Genomic DNA, 27,463 nt, shown 5'->3' with positions numbered 1-27,463 from the left:
TAATTTTCTGACAGCTGGAAATAAACCATCTTGAAGGAATGACTTTCTCAAATTTACACAAAGGTGCCCTACAAGTTAGTGATGGCGCCATCAGAATGCTATGGGGAACCTCTGGCTTAAACAGATATTCCTTCTGAGTCTGGGAATATGCCCTCCACTAACTCAGCAAGCCAAATTCCATCCAACTCCTGGAGTTAAATTTTTCTGAAATCATATTCAACCAAAGGTATATGGATTCAATGTCCTAGTCTATCAGTATCATAAACTCAACAGGATAACTTTGATTCCACTTATAGCAAAACCTGTGGCCCCATCACAGGGTCAGGAATGGCCAGACACATAGGTCTCCTTGACCCTGGAATCCTTTCCATTTTCTTTCTCCTTCCTGTGCACCTCTTAGTGCCCTTCCCTCCCAGTCAACCTAAGCAACATCCCTCACTGTCCCCAAAGCAGCTTCCTATTGAGAGCCTCAGGCCTGGTGAGAAAGTGATAAGCTAACACACACTCTGCAGCTGATATGATACAAACTTAATGTATTACCTCTCCCACTGGGAATTAATATTTAAAAGAGCATGCCCACAGAAGGTCAAGGCTTAACTCAACAAACGATGCCAAGGGTGGCATATTCCAAACAGAAAAGAGAACAAAGAGGAAAAGACCGGGGTCTGAGCGGCGGTGGGGCCTGGGAATAAACATCCAGAATTCTCAATTGATACCCCATCTAAGACTTAATATTCATGTAGCAGTGCACACCCCCCTCCATAACACTGAAGTATTACAAAATCATGACAAAATTCCTTTGCTGTACAGTGCTTTATTTTTCAGGTCAAGCATTATGTCTAAGCACTGAACTACAGTCTCACTTGTAGACTGAAAGCATTGCTAGGCTGTTGTAATAAAAAATCATGTCTACTTGAATAAATCATTGCTTAAAATTAAGTTCCTTATGCAAATATGGATTGTAGTTATTAACTACATAACATACTTTCCCCATCATCATCATCAACCATATAGACTCTTGAAGAGGTTGACTGGCCAAATTTCCACACTCCAAATGAGGAAAGAACATTAAAAAACAACCACCTTTTTGAGCCTGCTTAGGGAAGGTTTTGCATGGGATCTTGGTGATGCAAAAATGTTCCCAAATGGGTTTCTCTCCTTGTTTCACATCTCTGGATTCAGATCCTGAGATAATATATTCCTGAACTACTTTGAATATATATTTTTAATTAGCTGGGAAAATAAATAAACAGAAGAGATTCAGCTTCATTGTTCTTCGCACACCATCTCTGAAGGTACATGGGTAAGGACACACAGCATCGACTGACTTGGGAGAATTGCTTTTTTCACCCACTGCTTCTAATTTACTTGTATATATATTTTTTCCTGAAATGCCAGTAGTGCATAAGGAATTCATTCATGAACTCTTAACTCCTGTTGAGAAAAATCTATCAATGGCTAAAGAACATATGAGGAAGAGGTGACGTACAAACAAGCAAAGTAAAAAGTTTTCACCATTTTTCTGTAAATCTAAAATATGCTAAAATTAAGAGTTTTTTTTAAAAGCAAGTTATCTGGTGGTTGTGAGCCAAACACAGTGCTAAAGTCTCCAGAAACATTCTCTCCTCAAATCCATGCCAGAAAACTCCCAGAAGCTACTACTGTCCCATTTTTAGAGGAGAAAACTGAGGATCAGACAGCTGCACTTTTGAGAGGAATGGGGAGACTCTCAATAAGCAACTCACAAAATCCACCAAGGCTCCTGTCAGCACCAGGCAACCTAATGAAGCAAAGAATACTGAATAATGCCCCTACTAATTAGTAGAGAAAGACACAAACTTTTTTTTCCCAGAAAACATTCATTTGCCCCTTTCAGCAAGTACTATTTTTATGGACAATAGACTCTAATGATCTATGACTTAATCTGTTTTCTCATCTGTAAAATGGGGCTGATAACAGTACCACTATTAAGGTTGTGTGAGGATTAAGTAAAATAATGCACAAAAGCAGGCACCTGGAAGTTACTGGTGGGCCAACCAGAACCTCATGCTCTGCGCAGGACACCTGTCTGGGCGCACGTTGGCGCTGCTCTAGCAGGAGCCCAGGACCGTGATCTGCAGCCTGGCAGAGGGTGAGCTGCCTTCCTTGGCTGCCTCTTTCTCCCCAGCCGACACTGGTGGTTGAGAGTGTATGTTACGGTGTCACATTAGCTAATGAGATCATACTTGCTAAACTAAGCTAAGCTAATGAGCTCTGCTTAGCTAATCAGCTCCTAAGAAATGAGCTTTCTTTTTTGGTGAATAGGCAGCCCCCAAAGTTAATTCCTATGTTGGTTGTTTGAAACTGGGAATGCGTTTTCCCACCGAAATAATGTGATAAATGAAGGCAAGGCTCTCACACCCTTTTGAACCCTTAAGGCAGGGAACAACAGTGCAGGAGTTCTGGGTCCGTGGGGCATGGAAGAAAGAAATGGACTCTTTCACGGGTTGGGTGACAGTCAAAAATGGAAGGAAAAAGTGAAAAAACGTCATCGACTATTTCACTCTAACCCAACTAACGGACCACAAATTTCACAAAATGTATTCTTTGGTTCATCACCTAGAAGGTTATTTACTTTCATTACATATTACGACACATCAAAATGGTATTTGCTGGAAGGGACAAGACAAAGAAATTTTGGTAAAACCCCTTTCCCATCCAAGAGTGCTTATTAGGAACTGTATGTGCATTTCCCTGTATGTGCTAAGACTTTAATGAAAGCAGGTGCTCTAAAATAAAGCCAAATCTATGAAGTCGGGTAAAGATTAGCATAATTTTGTATTATGCAATGCAACAAATGCAGTTCAGAAAGCAACAGTATATACACATCACCAGTCTGAGAATATCATCTTCAAATGAGGGGTGAAATAGCTGCTAACTCATCACTTTTCCCGAGAGAAATATAAGCTTTTTTTTTATTGAAGCATAGTTGGTTTACAACATTGCAGAAGAAATACAGGCTTAAAATGAAAGTTATCAAAAGAATTTCACACTGAAGACAAGTTCTACTGACAGTTATGAGGATGAAGAACGTCATACTCCCTTGGGCTACCTTCCTTAGGTTAAGAAGGGATGTTTGCGGGTGTCGGCATGGGGTAGGAGGCCCCAGACTGGCAATCAGAAGACACACGTTCGCACCCTGCCTTTGCTGTTAGATCTCTTGCGTAAGTCATCTAGCCTCTCCAGCCTCAATTTTCTCATCAGCAAAATGGGGGGATTTTTACCAGTTCTACCATTACATGATCAGAAGTAAAAGGATTCCCATATACAGCTAGTAAAATCCTAGAAGACAGTTTGCCAAGAGATTGACTGGGGTCAACATTAATCATGAAAAAAGGATTATTTTGAAAAGCACCTATGTTTACATATTTCTGTGCTTCTAAAAAAAAAGTTTTTAGAAGTCCATTCTTAGAAACACCAATGTTTCTATTTGTCTTTGACCTCTTTGTCTAAACATCGGGTTACTGGTAACAGCTACAGCAATGCCTCCTGTGGAAAGGCTTTAGCATCTGGTGGGTAAATATTTAAGGAGGTTAATGCAAACACTCCACGCATGGATGGGCACCTGAAAATGGATGCAGAAAGTTTGGAAGGCAAGTTTTGGTTGACCCCTCCACACAAAGGCATTATTGTTTTAATGCAGTTCCAGAAGCACTGATTTCATGCCTACTATGTGCCACCCACTAGTACAAGATGCGCCGAAGCCATGGAGACAGGCATGGATTCAGTGAGCTCACAGCCGGCAAGAGCAAGGTGTGCACCATGCGCCCCGCCAGACACGCCAGATGCACAGAAGTCACCACCTGGGGGCATCAGGAAGACTTCGGGGAACACATGTGCTTGAATAAGACCAAGAAAGGTGGGTTGTGTGCGGTCTCCCCAAGCATGGTTGGAAGTGGGAGAAGGATCTTGGGGGAAGCGCACAGAGAGGGTGCAGACAGGAGGCGTGGGGACCTGGCACCCAAGGTGGCAGCCATGTGGAGGGTGCTAGGCTGTGGCGCAGTGTTTCTCAGCATGTGGTCGGTGGGTCATGAAATCAATTTAGTGAGTCAAGAAGTATTTTTTAAGTGAAGTATTCGAGAATAGAACAATAGAGTAGAATAGAATAGAGCTCACTGCTCCAGGCTAGAGAAGTGCTGCTTTGTGAAATTTCCATCTATGTGTGTGTGTGTGTGTGTGTGTGTCCCCTGGATCTCAACAATGTACTGCTGGGTGTACGTGACTCTTTAAAAGTTTGAAAAAGCTGTTGTTTGGGATGCTGGGTGCAGAGGGAACACCCAGTCATCACCCCATCACTGCCTTGGGCGTGTGGAGCACAGCGGCGGCAGCAAGACTAAAGGCGTCAGCAGCGTTTCCCGAGGTGGGGAAACACAGGAAGGACCTGCAGGGCTGTGCTGGCCCTCTGGCTCCAACCCAACAGCTCTTTAGAGTGAGATCTCAAGGGAAGACCACACAATGGTTTAGGACATCCGTGGAGCAAGGGCTTGAAAAATGAGAAAAGTTCAGCTTCAATGAACTCACTGAGAATTTTGGAATTGGAAAAATTTGTTTTGTGTCTGACAATTTATTTTAGTATATAAATTACATTTGGTGGTGGGGAAGAGGGTTAGCCCCGTACACTTCTTAGCGTTTCTGGCTTTTGAAAGGCTTTAACCCAGCCCTGATGGGTTACACAACACAATTGTGGATGGAGGATGGTGACAACACAATTAATTCTAAGCAAAACTCCCCTTGAATCAAATGTCACCATCTCTGTCCCTTTTCAAAGTAATCTGGCCAGTATTTGTTGGGACCCCAGCCTGGACCTGAGCCTGCAGTAGGCACAGTGTGTGACATCAGTTTCAGGGCCATCCAGACAGCCTGCCCTCTGGGAAGAGGTCATGGAGAATGCACAGATCAGGCGTGGCCTCAAAAGAGTGGTGACATGCAAAGGAATGAGCATGTGGGAGAGCCCTTGTCTGGGTTCGCTCCAGCTCTGCTAGGAAGCCCACTCCAGTGTGGAAAGTACAGGGCAGACAAGAGGTCCTACTTCCAGATTTTTCTTCATCACAAACCTCTGGGGGGTCTACTTTCTTCTTATGAATGATAGTAACAACCACTGCTTTTATACCTTTGAAACAAGAATCTCTTAAGAGGGAAAAGGCACAAATTATGAAAAGACATCTAACCCTATCTGAAGAAACAGCATATACAATCATCCCTGAGTATCTGCAAGGGATTGGTTCCAGGACCCACGGAGATACCAAAACCCTGGGATGCTCAAGGTCCTCATATAAAATGGTGTCGTATTTGCATATAGCCTATACACATCCTCCCATATACTTTAGATCATCTCTAGATTACTTATAATACCCAATACAATGTAAAATGCTATGTGAATATTTGCTGGCACATGGCAAGTTCAAGTTTTGGTTTTTGGAACTTACTGGAATTTTTTCCCTAATATTTTCAATCCATGTTGTTGAATTCATGGATGTGGAATCCATAGATACAGACAGAGGACTCACTGTACATAAATCTGCACATGGCAGATGATGCAAGTACCTTTATTTCTCATCTCACGGCATGGTGCTTATTCAAAATACTAGAATATAATATTTCTGTATTCTAAATATAGAAAAAGCTAATGTTGGCCCTGACAACAGGTAACAGCACCCTAATTTACCTATGATGTCTTATATATAAAATGTCTCCAACATATGGCACCTTGTGCTTGGCATGCAATACATACTCAAATATTTCTTAGGTAAAGAGACCAAGAAATACTAGCAACAGTAAAAGAAGAGTGAAATATTCATGAAGAAAGATATAGAAAAGTTTCTGGGAAAAAAACAGGTCGTCTGAAGGAATGGAAATGAGGTTCCTACTCAGAGGGATGATTTTATCTTTTTGTCTAAGTGCTGTAATCAGGAATGCAAGGTCTGATCAACCAGTCTGGTTGTTATAGGTTCCCTCCATAAAATCACATACCTCCTTAATCATTCAAAATCATTATTTTTATCAATGTATTAGACCAGACACTTCAAGTAAAACCATTTTTCTTTGGAGGCCAAATTAACCTGTGGATATCGAGGAAGTAAGCAAGCCATCTGCCAAACCTGCACTTTATGTTTATCACAGATACGTGGTCAGAGCTCTTCCTCTTCCCTCATGCTGGTCAGAGTGGATGCAAAGAGCAGCCTTATTGGTAGTGGAATCATTATGACTACAAAATGCCTTTCTCTAATCAAAAAATGGAAAATAAGTAAGAATGGCAATATTTATTCTAAACTAAAGAAAAAATAGTTTCATTTGATACAATCTACTGTGTTCCTATAAAACATCTCCACAGTCTTCCTGGCTCAGAAGAGAAAGTGCTTCTTCGAGCCTTTTTCTAGATCATCACTAATTACTCCCATTGTCCTGTCTTAGGTAGAGGGAGCGGCGGGGGGAGGGCGGAATGAAATATTTAAAAATCTTCTTTGGGGGAGACAGTGCTATCATACACTGAGAAGGAAATTTAGTTATATATCAAATTCAGCCTTGTTTCCAGCCTCATCCTCCCTTTTTCTACCCCCAGAGGCAGGCTGGCTCAGCAGGCCTTGGACGCAGCCCTAGAAGGGACCGAGCAGCAACAAGACAACAGTCAGGAGTGCTCTCCTCTGCCAGCAGGCTGCTGCTCTACCCTGACACTGCACCCAGTCCTAGGACCACATCCTCACCCTGGTCTCGCCAGGTTCCCTGCTTGAGGCCTTGCTCTACAATCTTCCCTCACCCAGCACACAGGGGCCCCTTACCCCTACCTCTCACACAAAACCTTCTTGCTGAACCTCAGTCTTAGGCCTGAGATCCTGCCCTCCACTGACACAACTCTCTGTCTCCAGACTCTACCAGATTAAATCACTGAGCCACCCTGGTCCCATCTGTCTGCCTGCTAGCCTGGATTCTCTTTCCCCCTATAGTTGGTTTGTCGCCAAAGTAGTCCTCCCGCTGGGCAGCTGACCCAGCTGCGACATTCAGTTGTGGCTAACTGTAGTGGATGCTGTCGTCAGATGGATAACCCCTCCCACCCCTGCCTGCACCCCACCATGTATTCTTTGAGGTCAAAAGCACCCATTCCCCCAGCTGCCGGAAACTTTGGCATCTGCCAGCTTCCAGCCAAGCCTCTTTTAGGAAACCGCCTGCAGTTGGAGACTGTTGCCTCACCGGAGGTCTGGCCCCCCTCCCTGGGGCAGCCACATCCAACGGCTGGTTAATGCAAGGGCATGAAGGCCTGCTCCCTTGGCCAGCAAGATTGGGAGGAGTCTTTATAGTGACTTCCTCTGCCCAGTGCACCTCCCTTTGCTCTCACAACAGTGTTGATCCAAGAATGCTCCCTGCTAAATGCTCTGCAGGCAAACCTCTGCCTCACAGCTGGCTTCCCTGGGGACCCTACCTATGCCATTAACCAGGCGAGTCAAGTCCAGCCCATCCCTGAGATAGTCTGCCTCATCTCATTCTGAATTCCTTAGAATTCCACAGATAATCAAGGGGTCCATTTTGTACATCCCTTTTATGATGTCTGATTAACAAGGCCTTCTCTGAGGGTGTATAAAAGCCTTCAGCACTTCCAGTCCAGTTTAACATGAAGAACTACAAGGACTTGGGGTGTAGTAGACAGAATAATGGCTACCCAAAGATGTCCATGCCGTCATCCCTGGTCTCTGTGAACATGTTACCTTACATTGCAAAAGGGACTTTGCAGCTGTCATTAAATTAGAGGCCTTGAGATTGCGCAGGGAGTCGGGGTTGCTCTGGGTGATCTGGGTGAGTCCAATCTAATCACATGGACTCTTTAAAAGTGGAAGGCCTCTCCTGGCTGTGGTCAGAAGGAGATGTGATTATGGAAGAAAGGCACCGAGAGTGGGAATGTTGCTGGCTTTGAAGGTAGAGAGAGGGGGCCACACATCAGCTCTAGAAGCTGGAAAAGCGAAGGGAAAGGACCCCTACCCCCAGAGCTGCCAGAGGAGAACGCCCGCCTGAAACCTGGATTTTAGTCCAGGGAGACCCATGTTGGACTTCTAACCCACAGAACTGTTGGATAATAAATGAGTCACTTTAAGCCACTAAGTATGTGGTAATTTGCTATAACAGCAACAGAAAACTAATACAGGGAAACAAGTCTTCATGGCTTTCCACACTTCACTTCTCCCCTTTTGTGCTTATTTGGGGCTGCCACTCAGGAAAGTGCGAGATCTGTCTCGAAAACAACTAGGGTTACCTCTTGGTGATAGGAACAAACCCATACAACATTGTAAAATCAACAATTTCACATCCTCTTTAGAATGAAGAAGAAGGGGGAGGGTATAGCTCAGTGGCTGCACAAAGTCCTGGATTCAATCCCCAGTGCCTCCATTAAAAATAAATAAATAAATATACCTAATTACCGTCCCCCAACAAAATAAATAAATAAATAAATAAATAAAAAGAAAATGGAGAAAGAGAAATTTTTAAAAAATGAAGAAGAATATTAATCTCACATCCTAAGAGATGATTTTCCCAATCAGTCGTAACCACCCATAACCAAGAAGCAGAAAAGCTTAATTACAAATGAGAGGGATTCTTTGTTTTACTGCCACTTCAATTTCTAAATAAAAAAGAAAATGGAAGGAGTTTCAAACTGAAATAAGGGCATAGAGCTTAAAAATAATAACTTCTTACCTTTATTTTTTAAATTTTGGACCAGATAAGAAATAGTTTCTGTTTACACGATGTTATTCGATGTTAAGCCTGACTAAATAATAATTTTATGAATGGTTCTCTGACTTTCAGTACCTATTTACTTTTTAAAAGACAAGAGCATACCTTTCGAAGTATCTGTGCAAAATATGCTTGTAGCTAGTGGGATAGGAACATAAACACAAATTCAGGAGGTCTCCTAAACAGAGTCAAAATCATCATTTGAACGTGCATGTTGGGACCATTCCGGAATTTAGTTTGCATGGGCTGCTATCTTAAAAAGCAGCAGGAAAATTTATATCAAGTTAGTAAGTGTGAGATAATCTGAGTAAAGAATTCTTCTCCCTGGCTAGAAAGACAAATAGGCTATATATAGCTGTAGAATTTAACTTGACTTTGGCTTATATGTTCAAATATGCCCTTATCTGCCATCGAGAATGTGTGTATGGGAAATTCATGGCATTAAAAAACCCAAAATAGTACCACTCAAGATGATAAATTGCATTGATTATATAAATCTGAAAGACCAGATCACTGGGAGTCACTGGTAGTCTAGTGCCCACTTCTGAGGCAGCACAGCTCTGCGGATCAAGGTCCTCATAGGCTCCTATTGAAAAGGTCTCAGTCAGTCGAAAGCATGGCAGGCCGATGAGCCGGGCCCTAGGCCTTCTCAATAACAGGGAAGACTGAACATCCTAGCTCAAAATAGTGTCAGAGAGGCCTCCCTACCATGGCCATCTTTCCACATTCAGCCTTCCCCAAAATCAATAGATGGGACTGCTCTACACAGGGACCTTAGAGAACAGAGGTTCTCATCTCTAACTCAATAAATTGTGAGAAAACTAGAAAGTCCTTGAAGACCAGATTTTAAGTTTTGTGCATGCTTCACTTTTCTACATAATGGGCATGTGAGTCTATCATTATAAATGAAACAAACACAACATGGCAGGGAACTTGAAAGAAAGCTGGGAGTGGCCCAGAGGTGATGGGGGCCTGGACAACTGAGACTCAAACTCCTTCCCCACCAGGACACATGTGACAAAGGACATGTCTCCCATGGGAGGTCTGGGCTTGGCACAACTGTGGATGTATTATCTAGCTGCAAGTCCTTTCTCTCCTGCTCAAGGGCATGTTAGAATGGAGGTGGCTAATGAGAAGAGCAAACCTTGACTCAATCGTAATCAAAAACAAATTCTCTAACTCCAGCACTGTAACCTGAGCATAGTTAGTTGCACACTGACTGCTGTATACTCCAACCTAGTCTCAACACTTCACTTGAGAAATTCTGGTGGTGAAGTTTTCCAGTTACTCTGGCTGTCTAACAAACCTCCCCAGAACATACTAGCTTAAAACAACATTATTTTGTTCACGAATCTGCAATGTGGGCAGAGCTCAGCAGGGATAGCTCACATCTGCTCCATTCAGCAGGGTGGCTCAAAGACCAGGGAGGTGGGGAATGTCACCAGGTGAAGGCTCACTCACTCACATGTCTGCCTCTGAGCTGTAAAGACTCAAATAGTCAGAGGCTGGAGTAGCTGGGGAATCTGTGGGTACCTCCATCTCTATGTAGCCTAGAGTCTCTCTGCATGTCCTCTAATTATGTAGCTATACTTCTTACATGGCAGCTCAGGGTTCCAAGGGACATGTCCCAAGTAAGAGAGAGAATGAGAAAGAGAGAACTCATGCACCAGGCAGAAACTTTATCACATTTTCTAACCTAGCCTCAGAAATCACACAGCATCACTTCTGCCATGCTCTGTTCTTTAGAACTGAGTCACTCAGGCTGGACCATGCTCAAGGGGAGAAGAATTACACTCCATCTTTTTTTTTTTTTATGGGAAGAGGGTTAAAGATTTTGTAAATGTGCTTGAAAACCACCACAGTAAGTATGGAAACAGAGAGCAAGAATACAGCCTAAGAGACATTAAAGGAAAAGGTCAGTCTAATGTGATGACTGAAAGCATGAGAGAAGGGTGAAGAGGGAGAACGCTTCCAGGATGAATTCCGGGAAATAGGAGCGTTTTCTTTAATGAGAGTGGTGGAGCCATGAACAACGCATTTGGTTTTCAATGACTTGCTTTCTGGGCACCAGAGGACATTTGGGTAAAGACCTCCCAAGGCAAGAGGAAAGGCAAGACAAGAGGGCAGGTGCTCTAAGCAGGGAAAGAGAGAGAGAGATGAAGTCACACTGGAAAAGGTAAGAGTATCACCATGATGACTCAAACTTGCTTGAGAAAGTAAGAAAGGCACGCAGGGAATGGGCAAAGTTAATTAAGGGCAAGGAGGACAGAACAGATATAATACAGAAGAAAAAGAAATAACTAAAGGTAAGTTAAAGATGAACATCCTAGAAGTTAAAGGAAGAAATTTTCGATGCGGGTGGGGGGGAGAGGGAGGAGTCACAGGCTCTTACACCATTAAGAGAAAAGGAAAAAAAAAACTTTAAAAAAAAAGAACACTGCAGTTTGTCAAGGAAGTAGCCAGGAACATACATTGTGGGGACTCCTTTTATTTCTACTATCTGTAAAAGGAGAGGCAGTAATTTCTCATCTCAGCAAGTAAGACTAACGCCTTGAATAGACTCCAGTGTTTTGTGTTAAAATAAGCTATCTCTCTGTTTTTGTGACAAGTGCCTGAAAACTACTAAAAGATGGCAGATTATAAAGCTGAAATTCTTTACCAAGTGAGTTAGACAGACAGCCACTCCTCCACTGATAAGACTATCTCAAGGCAAACCACAACCAGCCCCAGAGGGCAGTTGGCTACACCCTCCTCTATCAGGCACCTTGTCCAGCCCTGTCACATTCTGACCTGACACTCTCAACAGCAAGACCAGTCCCCATGGTCTCTGAAGTCAAAAGTTTTTAAACCAGTTTTTAACCCAGTTTGAAGATGTATGGAAATTATTTTATTACTGTATCTTAATGGTCTGATCTGTCCAAATGCCCTTAAAATGTTCTAAAATAAAACAGTCTCCTTATAGTGGAAAGCAAGCCTACTTCAAAAATCTCTAGGGGTGACAGGGAAGTCTACTGCAATGGTATGATAGCGCTCAGCTGAAGGCCCAAGGAGGTAGGGGGAAAATAGGCCTAAATTAAGGATAGTACAGCCTCTACAAATAGGGGGAAAGGGACACACACACACACAAAGCTGTCACATTTCTCTTCATTCTGGCCCTGATCACAGCAGAGGAAGAGATTTTTCTTCCTCAAGTAGAGCATTAGGGAGACTTAAGAGTCTCCAGGTGCTGAGGGCTGACGGTTCAATCAGAAATCCCTTCTATCAGGACTGTCAACAAAAACCAGCTATGGAAAAGAGGTTGGTAACAGGATCTTAATTACAGGTACTCTGAGGGGCTGTAGCTAAGCTAGGCGTGAGATGCGAGAGCTTCCAAACCCAGAGTATTGTAAGTGAGGGGGGAAATGTTAAAGCTTTCTCTTAAAAACCAATGAAAAACTAGCATCCATTCATACTATGAAGATGAAGATGAAATCTGTGATAAAGGACTTCACTCATCATGGTGTACATTTCTTTAAGCCTTGCTATTAATTGTATGCAACTTCAATGATTAGTTGATAGTCTTTATCACTTTGATAAATATTTTATCATCATGTAAAAGCTTAACAGACTGTATCCCATGCTAAACTCTCTCAGTTACCTGGGCCTAAGCATTTCGGTCTACACATATAGTCATTGCCAGGACACCCTTAAGAAGAAATCAAAACCTATGAGGAGGCAGCCTTGTATATTCTACCCTATAAAATTACAGTAATGCCAAGAATCAGTAAGAAGTCAAAGAAAGAAATATTAGAAAGAGTATTAGGAATAAATTGAGCATATTTACACAAACCAAATATTATAGCAGTAAACTAAATACACATACATGCAACTACATAAATGAATCTGAGAAACACAGTATTGTTTTAAAAAATCACAAGTTGAAAGCTGTAAGAGCAATCACTCCCGACTCTAATAATGAGAACAAGCCAGATTAGCTACAAAAGCAGTTTTTAAAATAGAGAAGGGAGCTGAGGATGCAAAGAAGCCTAAATGTGTCGAGTCCATCTCAAGAGAAAAAGGACCAACAACTGTTTTCATTCCTAGCAAAGTGGCAGGAAGAACAGGAATCCACCACAGAGAGGAGTAAGGAGAAACTCACAAATTTTTAATCCGTTTTAACGGCCACATGTGGACTGCCATAAGGACAGGAATTTCAAGGAGTCCCAGCCATAGAGTAGGTCTGCACCACCAGCCAACTCTCCCCCATGGATCTTCGCCAAACACATAGCAAGAATATACCAAAGGCTTGGGATAGGGCAGGGGAGTTGAGAGACATCTGCCCTGACACCTATGGCATCTTCCCCAAGGGTAAGGCAGGAGTCAGAGCATAAAAATGAGAAAAATCTCTCTCAGGCACTCAAGCCTTCACCCAGAGCACTGCAGCAGCCGTCCAAAAGCTGAGACAAGATAGTGGGGGAGAAAGAGATTCCCTAGGTATAGAAAGCTGGGGCAAGATTGCAAAGAAAACTCTCCAGTAACCCAAAAAGCTGGCAGTCTGGCTGAAAGACAAATCTTCCACAGTTCAGTAAGCTGGTGTTGGGCTGTGAAGCACAAAGAGTTTTGCCAATCCCTGCTAAAGGGAAAATCTTGATTCTTCCCTCAAAACATCTGAAGTTAGTGATGAAATGAATCTAAGTAAAGTTTCATCAAAGCCCACACCCATTTCAATTACAAATGGCATTGACTCAGCCCACATGCTACTGACCTGAAAGAAGGGTATGACCTTTTAAATTACTGAAGCCTCTGCAATTCTTTTACACACAATACCTAGCATGCAATCAAAAATTATGAGGGCCACAAAGAAGGGAGAAATTGTAAGCCATAGTCAAGGGATGAAATAGCCAAAAGAAGCAGACCCAGAGATGATAGATGTTGGCATCACTAGGCAAGGACACCAAAATAATTATTTAAAAATATGTTAAAGGATCCAGTAGAAATATGGACATAAACAGATAGAGAATTTCAGCAGAAGAATACAAATTATTTTTTAAAACTATTAAAAACTTTTTTTTTAAATACAGAAATGCTCAAAATAAAAAATAAGATATCAAAGAGGGCTCACTGTAGAGAGGATGCACCAGAGGAAAAGATCAGTAAACTTGAAGACAGACCAACAGGAATTATTCAAACTGAAACACAAAGAGAAAAAAAAAAAACAGAAAAAAAAATTTTTAAATCCAAGATGTATTGGACTATATAAACTGGTATTATATATAAATAAACGGAGTTTCAGGAGAGAAGAGTGAACAAGGACAAAAAAATTTTGAAGAAATAATGGATGAAAAATTTCCAAAACTGATGAAAGATACCAATCCACAGATTCCAGAAGCTTTAAGTAAACCCGAAGCAGGATCTATATAAGGAAAACCACACCTCAGTGTGTCCTCATTTAGCTGTTGAAAACAAAAAATGAAAGAGAAAATCAACAGGAAAAAAAAATTCACCCATACATACAGGGGGAAATGCAAATAATAAGAGCTAAGTTCTCATTAGAAATAAAAGAGGCCAGAAGACAATGGGCTAACATCTTCAAAGCTCTGACAGAAAAAAGTAAAAATAAAGACTGTCAAACTAGAATTCTACATCCAGTGAAAATATTCTTTAAAAATGAAGGCAAAATAAACATTTTCTGGAGCAAAAACTAAGAGAACTTGTCACCAGCAGGCCTGCATACAAGAAATACTCAAAGAAGCACTTTAGGCCAAAGGGAAATAATCCAGATTAAAGAAATAAAGAGTACCAGAAATGGTAAATATGTGAGGATAAATACAAAATTCTATTTAAAAGTATCTCTATCTTATATATGTACAAATGAATATGTGTTTTTATATACATATATATGTTTTGTTTTAAAGTACATTTATTTTATATATGTATATATATTTATCTTTCTTTTAAATACTGTTGACTGCTTTTAAATAATAACTAATAGATTTGTATCATACACAGATATAAAATTTATGACAATAGGAGTTCAACAGGTGGGGTAGGAGAAGTGGGATTATAGCATTATAGGTTCCTTATATTATTTCTGAAGTACAATATTACTATTCGGAGGTAGACTATAAGTAAAGATGTATACTCTAATCTCTTAAGCAACTGCTAAAAAATTATAAAGAAACATAGCCTGATTTTTTTTAAAGGAAATAAAAATGGAATATTAAAAATATGCACTTCACCTAAAAGAAAGCAAGAAGAAAAAAAGAAACAAAATACATATTGGATAATAGAAAGCTAATACCAAGATGATAAACTTTAACCCACCAGTATTGGGACAAAGGCAAAATTAAAAGTGGACTGTTGTATCCATGTTAAATTTCCTGAAATTGATACTAACACTGTGTTTGTATAGGAGAACATCCTTTTTCTTAATTGAAAAATTTGGATATAAAAAGGCATGACATTTGCAACTTACTCATCAACGGGTTAGATGGGGGAGGGGAAGGAGGGAGAGAGAGGTTTTCTTAATAGAAGATTTCATTTTTTATATATATAAGAAATTTTTCTTTATATTTTTAATATAGAAAAATAAGCCAAACTAAACCTATTGCTTGGGAATGCATACATTCAAAAATCTTGAGGAAAAGAAGGTAAGGCATCAATCATGACTAAGCTCAGGTAATGACGACCTCAAGGAGGAGCAGGAAGATGGGGCATGGCTGAAACCCAGAGGATACATGAGTAGATTCAAAAGTCCTGGTATTGATGCAGTTCTTGAGTGAGTGGTAGTTCCACACATGCTCTTTATAGTATTTCATTTGAACACTTGCATGTGTGTTACATACAATCTTCTGTGTCAATCTAACATTGCATTTTTTAAACAGCAATGGTGAGTGGAGGGGGATTGAAGAGATAGAAGATCATCCAGTTTATAAAAATTAGTTTGAATTGGGAGTAACTTTTATATTTCATAGAGAACTAAACAAAAGCATTAAGATGGTCCCCAACTCTCACCTGAACCAACTGACATTTCATCAGATCCATATTACTAGATGTAACTAATTATAAGCATTTATTGACCACCACTGTTTTCTCTTTCCTAACAGCCTCAGCTACAAAAGAATGAATACACTTCATTGAAATCCTTACTTTAAATTCTCTTGCTAAGACATAATAACTCTGCCTTGAAAAAATTATGTGCAACATTGTACTGCAGAAAAAAATTTCCAGGTTATGTAGAAATAGCCCATTAAACAATGACCATCGTTACCCTGTTAGGAAACTCCAGGAATCCTTTCTGCATAATTTGATGTCAATTCTCACTAGATGAGAGAAAATGTAAGTAGTCAATAGAATCCTTAAGTGTTCTAGTTTAGAAATTCAAGTATCCAAAGTCAAGAACCTATAAAATGCAAAATATTTCTAGGTGCTGGTGGGTGGTGGTTGGGTAACCTTTCTTTCTTTTTCTTTCTTTCTTTCTTTCTTTCTTTCTTTCTTTCTTTCTTTCTTTCTTTCTTTCTTTCTTCCTTCCTTCCTTCCTTCCTTCCTTCCTTCCTTCCTTCCTTTCCTTCTTTCTTTCTTTCTTTCTTTATACATATCTCCCTCTTTCCCAGAGTGCTTTATTTGTTTAAAATGTTTAGTTAAAAAAATAAAGAAAAAAATGGAAAGAAGTCTTGGTTAGTGGAAAGAACATCTCAGTTCTATCACTAGTTTTCCAAGTAACAAAGAAAATCTTTTATTTCCTCTGCTTCAACTAAAGCATTTGAAAAGGGCTGATACTAGGTCTGAATTCAGGAGAATTACATTGATAATGTTTCTAAGGCAAATGTGTTCTATAAGATACTGTTAATCATGCATTTTATTAACAATCACAACTTTACAAAATGAACAACTGAAGCACAAGGAAGTTATTTTTCAGTGTGTTTCAACATTACCATATTTCATTAAATGATAAATATTTACTGAGAGCCTGCTGTGTACCAGGTACTACTCAGGGTACTGGGGGAACATCAGTGAACAAAAAAATGGAGTCCCTACCCCCATGGAGTTTACGTATTGTTAATCATGCATACAAATGAATACGTTAGTGAACTCATGTCAAGAGGCCATTAAGGCTTTAAAACCACCTAAAATTCTTGTGGAGCCACAGTGGGTTATAAAGGGTCCTTGACTCCATCTACTAAGTTAATAGGGAATGTTCACTGTAAGACCCTGATGGTCACCTACCATCATCTACCATCAACCCCATGGTGTTCTATGATCACAGCATGGCCAGCATGTGGCAAAAAGAAAATGGGACACTTTCCGGATGTTTTCTGAGATGATGGAGAGCTTGATGCAGTTAGGAACAGGACAGTTGAGAAAAGACAGGATCCTTATGTATTATAAGGGCAGTGCCCTCTACTAGATAATAAAGGATTTCTGATCTAAAAGGGAGGAATTATTATTGGAAATGGCACTTTTGCTTATGGGGGACAGTCCCTTGTTCCATCTTCAAGGCAAACATGACCCCAGTTCCACTGACTATCAATTATTCACCAATTATTTCAGAGGGGATGAGCCAGTGAAAGGAGAAGGAGAAGGAGGATGAAGAAATGAGGGGAAGTGGGAAGGGGAGGGATAGGGAAGAAAAGAAAAAGGAAAATATGGCTTTAAAAAAAAAAAACACCAATGGACTTCTAGGTGAGGAGAAATTTAAGAATGCTCTCACATTCTCAAGTATTTCGGCCCTGGTAACATCTCCAAACTGTCTGTGGCTTCAGCACAGAACTGAGAGACTGTCAAGTCCAGGATCTGAGCAGGCCTCCCTGGCCTCAGGGGGTGTTCCTGAAAACAGGACTTCATCTGTACCCCAGTTCATCCCCTTCCTTCCACTCCTGTGATCAAGACACTATGAAATGTCAATACTTCCAGGCCAAAGACTTTTTTTTTCTTCAAATTTTCAACTCTAAACAAAAGCAGGCTGCATGTGTATGTATGTCAGAGAGAAAGACATTGATAATGTTCACTGATCTTTTCAAACTGCAATTCTAGGGGTGTGAGAGTGAGGACACTACAGTGAGTCTTTGATGCGCCAGCCCCTCAACGAGGGCAAGGAGCAGTGAGATGTCTGGACAGCACCGCAACCAGCTTCCGCCCTTCTCTCTTACATACAGCCCTGAAGTGCTGTCACTCCACATCTGTACTCCCTGTGTCGAATGAAAGATGCCCAAAGATAAACAGTCCCGCTCTGTTTGACAAAGGCTGGAGAGTTGCTTCAGGTTGCTTCTAGTTGCTTTCAGTACTGTGTCCCTGGTTCTCAGACGGTAGCTCCAAAAATGGACATGAAATCCAGTCCCTGCCTCTCGAAGGTATCCTTAGTGCTCATGCTTAGGGTCTGGATAAAAGCGGTCCCCAGACTTCCCTGCAGGACTCCCACACTGAAGGGGCAAGAGCAAGCCATTCCTCAGACTCACACGATCTTTATTTTAACCACAGACTAGACAGCTCTGCATTTTTTTCAGCCCTAATATGCTATCACTGTCACACTTGCTTATTACCCCACAAACTCTCCTTCATAGGTTCTTAGGAAAGGGTGACCAGAGTTCTTGGGAGGCGACTTCTAAGTTCTACTCTAATAATATGTACCATTTAGTGAGTACTGTGTATCAGACACTGTACTAAGTACACTTCATTTCATCTTCAACATTTAAAGGTAGATATTATTAATCCCATTTAACAGATTGGGAAACTAAGGCTTAGAAAAGTCAAATAATTTGTCTAGGATCATACTTCTGGGGAGAATCTTGGGATCTGTCTTTCCAAAATGCATACATAACCACTATTTTATACTTGGAAGAAGAGCAGCAAAGAGCATCAGAAAGGGCACTGTCTTCAAGGTGGGAATAATCATTCTACCCTGCCTTTCTCCCAGGGTGGAAGACGGCATCAACACCTGTTGCTGCATTCCAAGAAGTCCACTTCTCTTGGACAAAATTCCTTGTCCATCTGTTCGAGGTCAGGAAGGGGAGGTGGGATGAGAGGAGTTGCAGGAATAGGAGCTCTAAGAACTAAGTCTAGAAGTTGTATGTCTTCTCCTCAAATTTCATACTTGCCTTTGTATAACACTATGGAGAAACATGGACCCTACAGTTTAAAAATGAACTCTGCTAATATTAAAGTTATTTAGACATGAAATTAATCAAAATAGGCAACAACAGGTTATGTGCTCAATAAATAACTGAAGGAATGACAGAAGGAAGGCAGGCCGTGAGCAGGCAAAATTGGCATTCTCTCTTGATCTCTCCTAGCTGGCTGGTATTTCATTTCCTCTGCTTGTGACTAATTGGTTCTCTAAGTCTCTATCAAATTAATTTGGTCAAAGTTATTTAATTTCACTCTGTCATTAGCAATGCTAAGAAACTTAAAAGCAATACAGTGACAAATATTCTTGCCAAAGCATAAGAGTCTACAGTTTGAGCAGCCCTATGATTTTTTGCAACTAAGGCATCATGCTAGGGTAGGCCTATTTTTCTGAAACTTCAAGCTCCTTAACTGAAGCAACACTCATGGAGACCAGAAACACACATACACATAGAGCCAATCTAAAAATGAAGCTGCCAACAGTAGCTAATAAAATCCCAGGGTGTATGTTTATTCCTCCATTAGGTAACACAACCCTGACGCAGAAAAGGATCCCTAACAACCTGCTAGTGAGGACTTTGGAGAACTCTTGGAAGAAACACACACAGAGATGAAGAAGTGAAAATGAATTTATGACGGTTTCGTTAAAAGCAATGTTTGAAAGAAGAAAACAAAAGACGGTGAATAATAACTGGAGGGGACCCCTAACCACACAGTGGGGATTTGGGTGTACAGAGAAAATGAAATAGTCGTGATCCTACATGAAACACACTTGTGGGGAAAGCTCTGCAACACAATCACAAAATTATCCCATTTTCTCCACTCAAAATTGCTAAAAAGAGCAAAGACTCCAATGTAGATCCATTCAAAACTTTTTTAACAGTAGGAACATAGTGGATACTTTCTATCTAGTGGACCACCTGTAATGAAAGCCACTGTGAAAAGGGTGGCATTTCTGTTCAACCAGATGGCATCATCATTTCAGTGCTGGAATTTATTCTGACTCAGACTGCAAGCTCACCAGAACCTCTGGCCCCTTCCTCCAGTTCCCCAAGTCTGTAAGGACAAGAGGCTGGCTCTGAATGGGGAGAGGGGAACATTTCTCCTGTCCTTCTGAAAACCTCTTCACACCCTTACCCTCCCATCCCCAGGTCCCTCAACAGACCCCACCAACTAGTCTCAAATGTGTGCAAAAGTTAAATGTCTAGGAGAGACCTGGAAAATTTACACAGTCAGAAATGGAGGAGCTGTGCGTAAGAAAGACTGGGGGAGGTGAGGAGCTTATACCTGCGATCTTTCACCTGTTCTGACTCAATCCTGTTAAAGTTGTTCATCATAGCACAATGTTCAGATTCAAAATGTTTCCCCTCAGGGTCAGGAGGGCCTTAAGTGAAAAGTATTATATTGTCAAGAGATCATTCATTTCTGTTTGAGACAGCATTTGGAATATCAAACACCAGGCACAAAATCGGAGCTTACTAATACTTACCAGAGACAAAAGTAAATATACACAAAAGGTTTTAATTAACCCTACCCAACAGAAGCATAAAGAGTATCATGCCCCATAATAACTAGGATATGGAAAAGCAAAGAAGAATTCCCAGTAAATGTATTGCTTTTTTTCTTAATTGGAGGTGGGTAATAGCTACAACTTTCATTGAGCATAAGAGACCAAGAATTACATAAGAAGCTGCATTGCAAATGTTGGACCCAAAAAGAGCAACTGAAATTGATTCTGGAATGTGGTTAAACTACTTTATCTAATACTATTAATAAATAAGAAGATCTTTCATTAGTTGGCAGGAGGATAGTTGCTACTGGCCAATTTGATCTTCCTGAAAACAGCGAAGACATGCATGCACTTTTTTCCAGATAAAAGCCGTAAAGTTCCAAAGTATTGTTTCTGGAATCGGAAGTTACCATGCAGTGTCATACTTTTCCTGAACAGGCCTGAAGTCTCCTTTCACCTGTTCCCGATTATTGGGATGGAAGGGGAAACTGTTTGTTCAGAACATTTTTTATTGAAACTTTTTTACAAGTGATGAGTTTAGAAACCTCATAGTAAATCAGCAATTGTTGATCAAAAGTGAGCATCTAAGAAGAATGAAAAATGAAATTATCCTTCCAGGCCATATGGGGTGGCCCACACTTTGAGACCTAAAATAACCAAGATTTCTCATTACTCAGCGAAGGTATGTATTAGATTTAGTAAACTGAGCTTAACAAGATGCCCTACAGCTTGTGGGCAGGAAAGGAAGTCGATTCTATTTATCCTTGCTTTAGGAATCTGCCTCATCCCCTCTTCCCACAGAGGGCTACATCTAGGCTGGTTTGTTAGTCTCCAAACTCGGTAGAGACAGAGCCAAGAATCAGCCACCTGCGAGGTGCCACTCAACCCTTGGGAGCAACGAGGCCGGCACACCTTACAAGTGTCCCCTCTCCCCTCTCCTCCACTCCCAGAGCCCGACCCAGAACTGCATTTATCTCTGGGGACCGAAAAGCAAACAGACCTTTAAAAGAAAAAGAGGGAAAGCGGGTTTGTATTATATAACAATATACAATAGATAAGGCTTCTAGAAAACGAAAGTAGCGAGAGGAGGGGCAGGGGTCGGGGGAGGCGAGGGGTGCCGGGCGTCGGGGAGCTTTCGCCGCCACTTACTCGAAGGCGAAGAAGAGTCCGCTAGTGACCAGGATGAGGATGAGAGTCAGGTAGAAGACGCCTGTCTGCCGGGCCATCATAATCCTCCCATTGCAGAAGAACTTGTTTCTTCCCGGGAAAACCTCCCATTTTCTCCGGGCCGCGATTTTCTTCTTCTTGTGGGGCGACTCCATGGGGGAGGAGCTGTGGGTGCTGATCTGACTGTACTCGCAGTCTTTCATGGGCCCGCCGCCGCCGCCGGGAGGCATCCACGAGGGCAGCCGGCTGGGGGCGCACACCCCCAGCAGCCCCCCGGCCGCGTGGGCCCCGCCAAGCCACGACCGCCGCCGGCCGCCCGGCCGCCCCCCGAGCCTCGGGGCCGCGGCCCCTACGCGGGCTCCCGGCTCGGCGACAACTTTGCCGAGGACACCCAGGTTAACCCTTTGGGAAGCCCAGCTGTCATAGTCGTTTCTCCGTCCTAGAGGGACAGTGCTCGCCCGCAGCCCGCGGCGGCGGTCCTCAGTCGCTTCCAGCCCGCGTGCCGGGGCTCCAGGACCCCGCGGGGCGCGGGGGGCTGCCCGGCCGACCCCCGGCTCTCGGCGAGCCCGCCCCCTCTCACAGACGCTCGCTCGGCCCCGCCGCCCCCGGTCCGCTGGCCGCGCCTCGGCCTCTGCCCGCCGACCCCCGAGCGCTGCGCCCCGAGGGCACACGAGGCGGCGGCCCCGGCGCCGGCTTCCTCGGGAGCCACTTCAGCGCCTCGGCCAGGTTTATTCTAATCCTTCCTCCCGGCGGCGGATCCTTCCCAGGAGAGAGCGATGGAAACTGGGAGGCAGCTCGCGGCCCCGGCAACCCCTCCCAGGGGTGGGGAAATCAAGCACGTTATTCTGTCAGGAGCGGGCTCGGCGACAGCCCGGGCGCTGCTTGCGCGGCGACCCCGCACCGGCGCGCCTGGCAGCAGAACCGAGTCCCCGGCACCCGCGCGGGGCTGCCGGGGCCGCCCGGGCCGAGGGTCGCGGCTGCGGCTCGCGGGCTGCGCGGCCAGGGGCTCCCTCGCTCCCTGTTGCCCCATAGGAGCCAGGCCCGGCGCAAGGAGGGCCGCCGGGGGCGGCGGAGCGCGTCTCAGGGCCGCGGGGCGAGCGCCACAGACACTTGTTTGCAAGGCTGAGCCTCGGCGCGCGCGCCGCGCTCGGAGCGGGTCCGCCTCCTCCCGGCCGGGTGGGCGGTGGCCCGTGCCTCGCCCGCCGGGCTCCTCCTCCGACTCCTCCTTCTCGCAGGCGAAGCCCGCACGGGCTCGGCGGGGGCCCCCCGCCCCTGTCCCCGCTGGCGGGCCCGGCGCGGCCCGTGGGCAGGCGCTGGGCTCCCTCGAGCATCGCCTGGGGGCCGCTCTGGCCGAGCACCCGCTGCACCGCCTCGTGGCGCGCTCTCCCTCAGACTTATGGCCGCTTCCCGGCTTCTCCTCCGGGTTTATTCCCGGCTGCAGCTGCCGCCTCGAGACACCCATTCACACAGCAACACGCAAACCCATTCTTGCGACTCCAGCGGACCTGAGGAACCCGCACGGAGGTGACTCTTCTCGTCCCGCCCCGACTCTTCCTCTCCCTCCCGCAGCGAGGCGCGTGGTCAAGTTGCAGGGGGCTCTACTGCGGCCCGGGAATGGGGTGGGGTGCCCCGGCCACAGGATAGGGACGGGGCTGCAGGAAGCGGGGCAGACTCCGGGATGGGGGCTGCGGGAGGGGGTCTCGGGGCCCAGCCGACTTCCAGGCCGGGTTTCCAGGTTTTCTGCGGGAAGGAGGGGACAACGGAGCGGTCTGAGTCTCCTCTGGCCCCGACCCATGCCTCCCTCTGTGATGACAAGCCCCGTGGTGGCCAGGTTCTACGTGGGTTGCTGCCTCCTCGGCCCTTTCTTTCTCACTTCTCCGACACTGGCGCTCACATTTCGCTCGCTTTATTTCTCTTCTTTCCCCCGGTAGCTCTCACGGCGGCAAAGGGACCGCCCGCTCCGGTCTCCGGTCCGCGCCTCCCTGCCCTATCCCGCCCGACAGTCCCTGCCGATCCGCTCCTGCGCTCGGCCCTGGCTTTGCCGCGGGGTCTGAGCCCTCCCGCAGTGGGCACAGCCGAAGGGCCGCGGAGAGCGAAGCCTGCCGGGCGGGGACGCTCGGTTTTCCAAGCCCCACTTTCCTTTCATGGGCCATTGGGATGTGTAGTTCTTCCTCTCGCCGGTCTGGCTCCAAGAGGAAACAATTTAGGGACCAAAGAACTACAAATCCCTGCATTCTCCGCGACAAGAGCGGGCGAGGCGAGGTGCTGAGCGTTCTGGTGCTCTTCGGGTAGAGACGGAAACTAACAAAAGGGAATGGTGGGAGACGATTGCGCCTTGTCCGTGTTGGGCACTTCACACATTACACACGTTATTTGTCTAATCTTCACGACAATCCTGCGAGGCACTATTGCATCCAGCTTAGAAAACAGTCAACTACTTGCCAGAGGTCACAAAGCGCCCGAGTGGTAGAAATTAAATTGAACCCAGCGCCCTGAGAATTTCCCTTACTAAGCGCTGCCTCGGTGAGCTGTGTCAAAGGGAGATGAGATTGGTTTATCAAGGAGAGAAAAAGAACTAGAGCCAATTGGGAAGAGATTCCTGTAGTAAAGAGAAAGTGTTGGGGATGGCAATTAAAGTGTGACATGAAATTACAAGGAATTATGAACTAAAGTGATATTTACAAGGGTCCATTCCAAAGCAGTTTAGGGGAATGGGTACGATCTTAATCACTTGTATTAGAGTGGTTTTAGGTATTGTATGACAGACAAGCATATTATTGGGACAATTAAGTATTTTGTGACTGTACTATTTAAAGAAAAACAACAACTGGCAAGCCTCAGATATTTCAAATGGAAACTCGTATGCTTTCCTATCCTTTAGTTCATGGAATTAGCAGGATGTTACTCAATTTACTGCGAGCACCTTTTCTCCTGGTCCAGTTAATAGACTAAACCCATTGACTTGGTGGCTTTAAAAAAAGACTCCCATTCTTGTTCTCAAGACCAAATTTTCCTGGCAGCATGGTTATGCTTTTTAAAAGTCCTTCTCTGTTAGAGATACATACTAAAGTATTTGCATGTGCTTTAAAATACTCCAGCCCATCCAACTGTCTAAAAACATGAGGCTATAAGATGAAATAATATTGGCAGACTGTTGAAAATTGTTACTGTTGGGTGTTAGATATATCTGTATTAGTTATCTGTTGCAGCAAATTATCACAAACTTTAGCAGCTTAAAACAACACAGATTTATTATTTCACAATTTCTATGGATCAAGTGTCCAGGCACTCGGGGTCCTCTGCTTAAGGTCTCATATCCACCATCAAGATGTTGGCTAGCTGCATTCTCACCTGGAGGCTCAACTGGAAAAGAATCAGCCTCCACTTTGGTCACTGGCAGAATTCATTTCCTTGTAGCCACATGACTGAAGACCTTGGCTTTTTGCTGGCTGTCAACTGGTGACTGCCCTCAGCTCCTAGAGGGCACCTGGAGTTCATTGTCACGTGGGCTTTCCCAACACAGCCACTTATTTCATCAAGCCATCAAGGAGAGTCTCCAGAACGAGCCTGCTAACAAGATGGAAGCTTATATAACACAAAGTAATCACACAAGAGTGACATCAAATGTGCCACTCTCTACTGGTTAGAAAGCAAGTCACAGGTTTCGCACACACTCAGGGGAGGGGATATTACAAGAATATGAACACTAGGATGAGGGTCAACCTAGAATCTGTCCACCACAGTGTACAAGAAGGATGGTGTTTATGTTTGAAACTTTCTGTAATAATAAGAAATGGATTATATCTTTTAAAATTATCTCTAAATTTCCCATTGCAAGTATGTTTCTAGATAAGCTGATATGATTGTTCACAGCTGTCTTCCTAGGAATTCCTCATTTCTTCCCACTCCATGTTTAATCAGACCTGTGGCAATTAGTATGCTTAGGACACATACTTAGAGAAGTTCACAAGAACCTGGCCTGACAGCCATGGATTTTAGCTCACCACCTAAAACCTACTCTATAAGGTCTGGCAGTGTTGATTCATTCATTTCTTGATTATTTAGAGGCCTAGTTTGTGCTAAGTATTGTTTTTGCAGCAGGGATATAAGAGAATCCAGGACAGAAGTTTATATTTGGGGGCTAGAGGGAGAGGTGGAGAGAAAAAAAATAATAAATGCAGATAAAATGCAAACCAAGAAGGGGAAATAAATGACTAAATGATAAGAAAATATCAGACAGTCACTGCAAGAACAAAAGAACAAAGTAGAATTGTGGGATAGAGAGTGGGGCGAGGTGAGAGACCTCCGTGGAAGAATCATTTGAGCAGAGAACCGAATGGTAAGAAACAGCAAGTGCAAAGATCTCAAGGTATATCAAGCCTGGAAAATTCTACGGGTACTAATTAAACCCAGTCTGGCTGGATGGAGTGAGGGAGAGGTTGAAGATAAGAGGTAAGGCTGTGAGGTGACAGGACTGGTAAGGCACCTGGAATTGATGCTCCATACACTGAAAAGTCACTCAATCTGTGACCACCACTTATTAAGTGTGGAAGGGTCAGAAAGAAAAGTGATATATGGTATTTGTCCTCAAGAATGTACAGATTCCAAACTTTAATGCTAGAAGGACCTCAGTGCATCTAAAATTATAGACCAAGACATTTGTTTTGTGAATAAGGAAATTGAGGCCCAGAAAAGGAGTAACCTGCTAAAAATTCCTTGAGAAGGCCTAACAGTAACAAATAATTCATAAATGAATCTTTAATTGAAAGAGTATTCTCTGATTTAAAGGTTTATAAAAATGGTAACTAATAATTATTGAGTGTCTGTCATGTGCAAGGCAGCATGATAAAGAAGTTGAATGAGGCAGAGAAGCTACAGTCTAATTCCAAAAACAAGATGGAGACATGAGAAAATAAGTAATGGAAGAAAAATTATATAATATAAATCACCATCATTTCTGGAGTGTCTTCTTGTATTAGGCAATATTCTGGTTCTTTATATATTTAGCTCATTAAGTTCAGGGGACAACCAAACAAAACAAGGATAATTATTCTTCTTTCACTGAGGAGGAAACTGAAGATCAGAGAGGTTAGGTGATTTGCCCAAGGTTTCACAGCTGCTAAGTAATGGAGTCAGGATTGGCAGCCAGGTATGCATGTCTGATTCCAAGTTTTTCTACTCTGGCCCACTACACAATGGAAATAGTATACTGTGTCTGACTAACTGCCAACAGAGTAGGGAAGCATGTCTTGATTTCAGAGGAAAGGGAGATCTCTGAGGCTTAAACTGTAGCAAAGTGGGACTCCAGGACTCTGACAATTTGATTGGATTGCTCAAATCTTTACATGTGCTCAGCACATCTGGGAACATCTTGTGTCAAAACACATAAGCTATTTTAAGTAATAAAGTCAGCACTACAAGAAAAAATTGGATGAGGCAGAGAAAAACTTAATCCAAAATGGTCTTGTAATTTTCCCCAGTGACTTTTTCTTGGCTCTTTTAACACTAAAAAATTACTTTTTAGGATTTTTAGAAAAATAGTACATGTGCATTGAAAAAATTGAGTTACAAAAAATTACCTTACACATAAATGTTCAAATTGCCATCATCTTAAGATAACAATCATTAACATTTGTTGACCATCCTTATGTAATTCATTTTGTGCACACATACACATATATCTGTACCATCTAATAAAAACGGAATCATCATGTGTGCTGTTCATCCTGTATGCTTTTTTAAATTGTGGTATTTTTCCCCTTCGTCTCCAACCGCCCCACTCTTTCTCAAGTAACCACTGTTAACAACATAGTATAATCCTTCTTCAGGCTTATATAATTATAAGCAAATGTAGACATACATATATGCAGTCCATATTCCAATACCATCCGAATAACGTCCTTTATAGTTAATTATTCTTCATTCAGC

At 43.2% G+C, this 27,463-nt stretch overlaps 1 protein-coding gene and 1 pseudogene across 2 annotated transcripts in view; one reads left to right on the top strand and one right to left on the bottom strand.

The window, feature by feature from the left end:
• ZDHHC14 (zinc finger DHHC-type palmitoyltransferase 14) overlaps window positions 1-21,765 on the bottom strand; it is a 242,980-nt gene extending 221,215 nt beyond the window's left edge. For both annotated transcript variants that reach the window (XM_032485248.1, XM_032485249.1), the window contains exon 1: window positions 21,518-21,765. In XM_032485248.1, coding sequence (XP_032341139.1) covers window positions 21,518-21,765 — 248 coding nt within the window. The remainder of the gene's footprint in view (window positions 1-21,517) is intronic.
• An 874-nt stretch (window positions 21,766-22,639) lies between these two features.
• LOC116665454 lies at window positions 22,640-27,247 on the top strand (annotated as a pseudogene).
• The last annotated feature ends 216 nt before the right edge of the window (window positions 27,248-27,463 follow it).

Source organism: Camelus ferus, chromosome 8 (genome assembly GCF_009834535.1).
Source record: "Camelus ferus isolate YT-003-E chromosome 8, BCGSAC_Cfer_1.0, whole genome shotgun sequence".
Lineage (NCBI taxonomy): Eukaryota > Metazoa > Chordata > Mammalia > Artiodactyla > Camelidae > Camelus > Camelus ferus.
The sequence above is the reverse complement of the archived record's forward strand: the minus strand, read 5'-3'. Positions and strand labels throughout refer to the sequence as shown.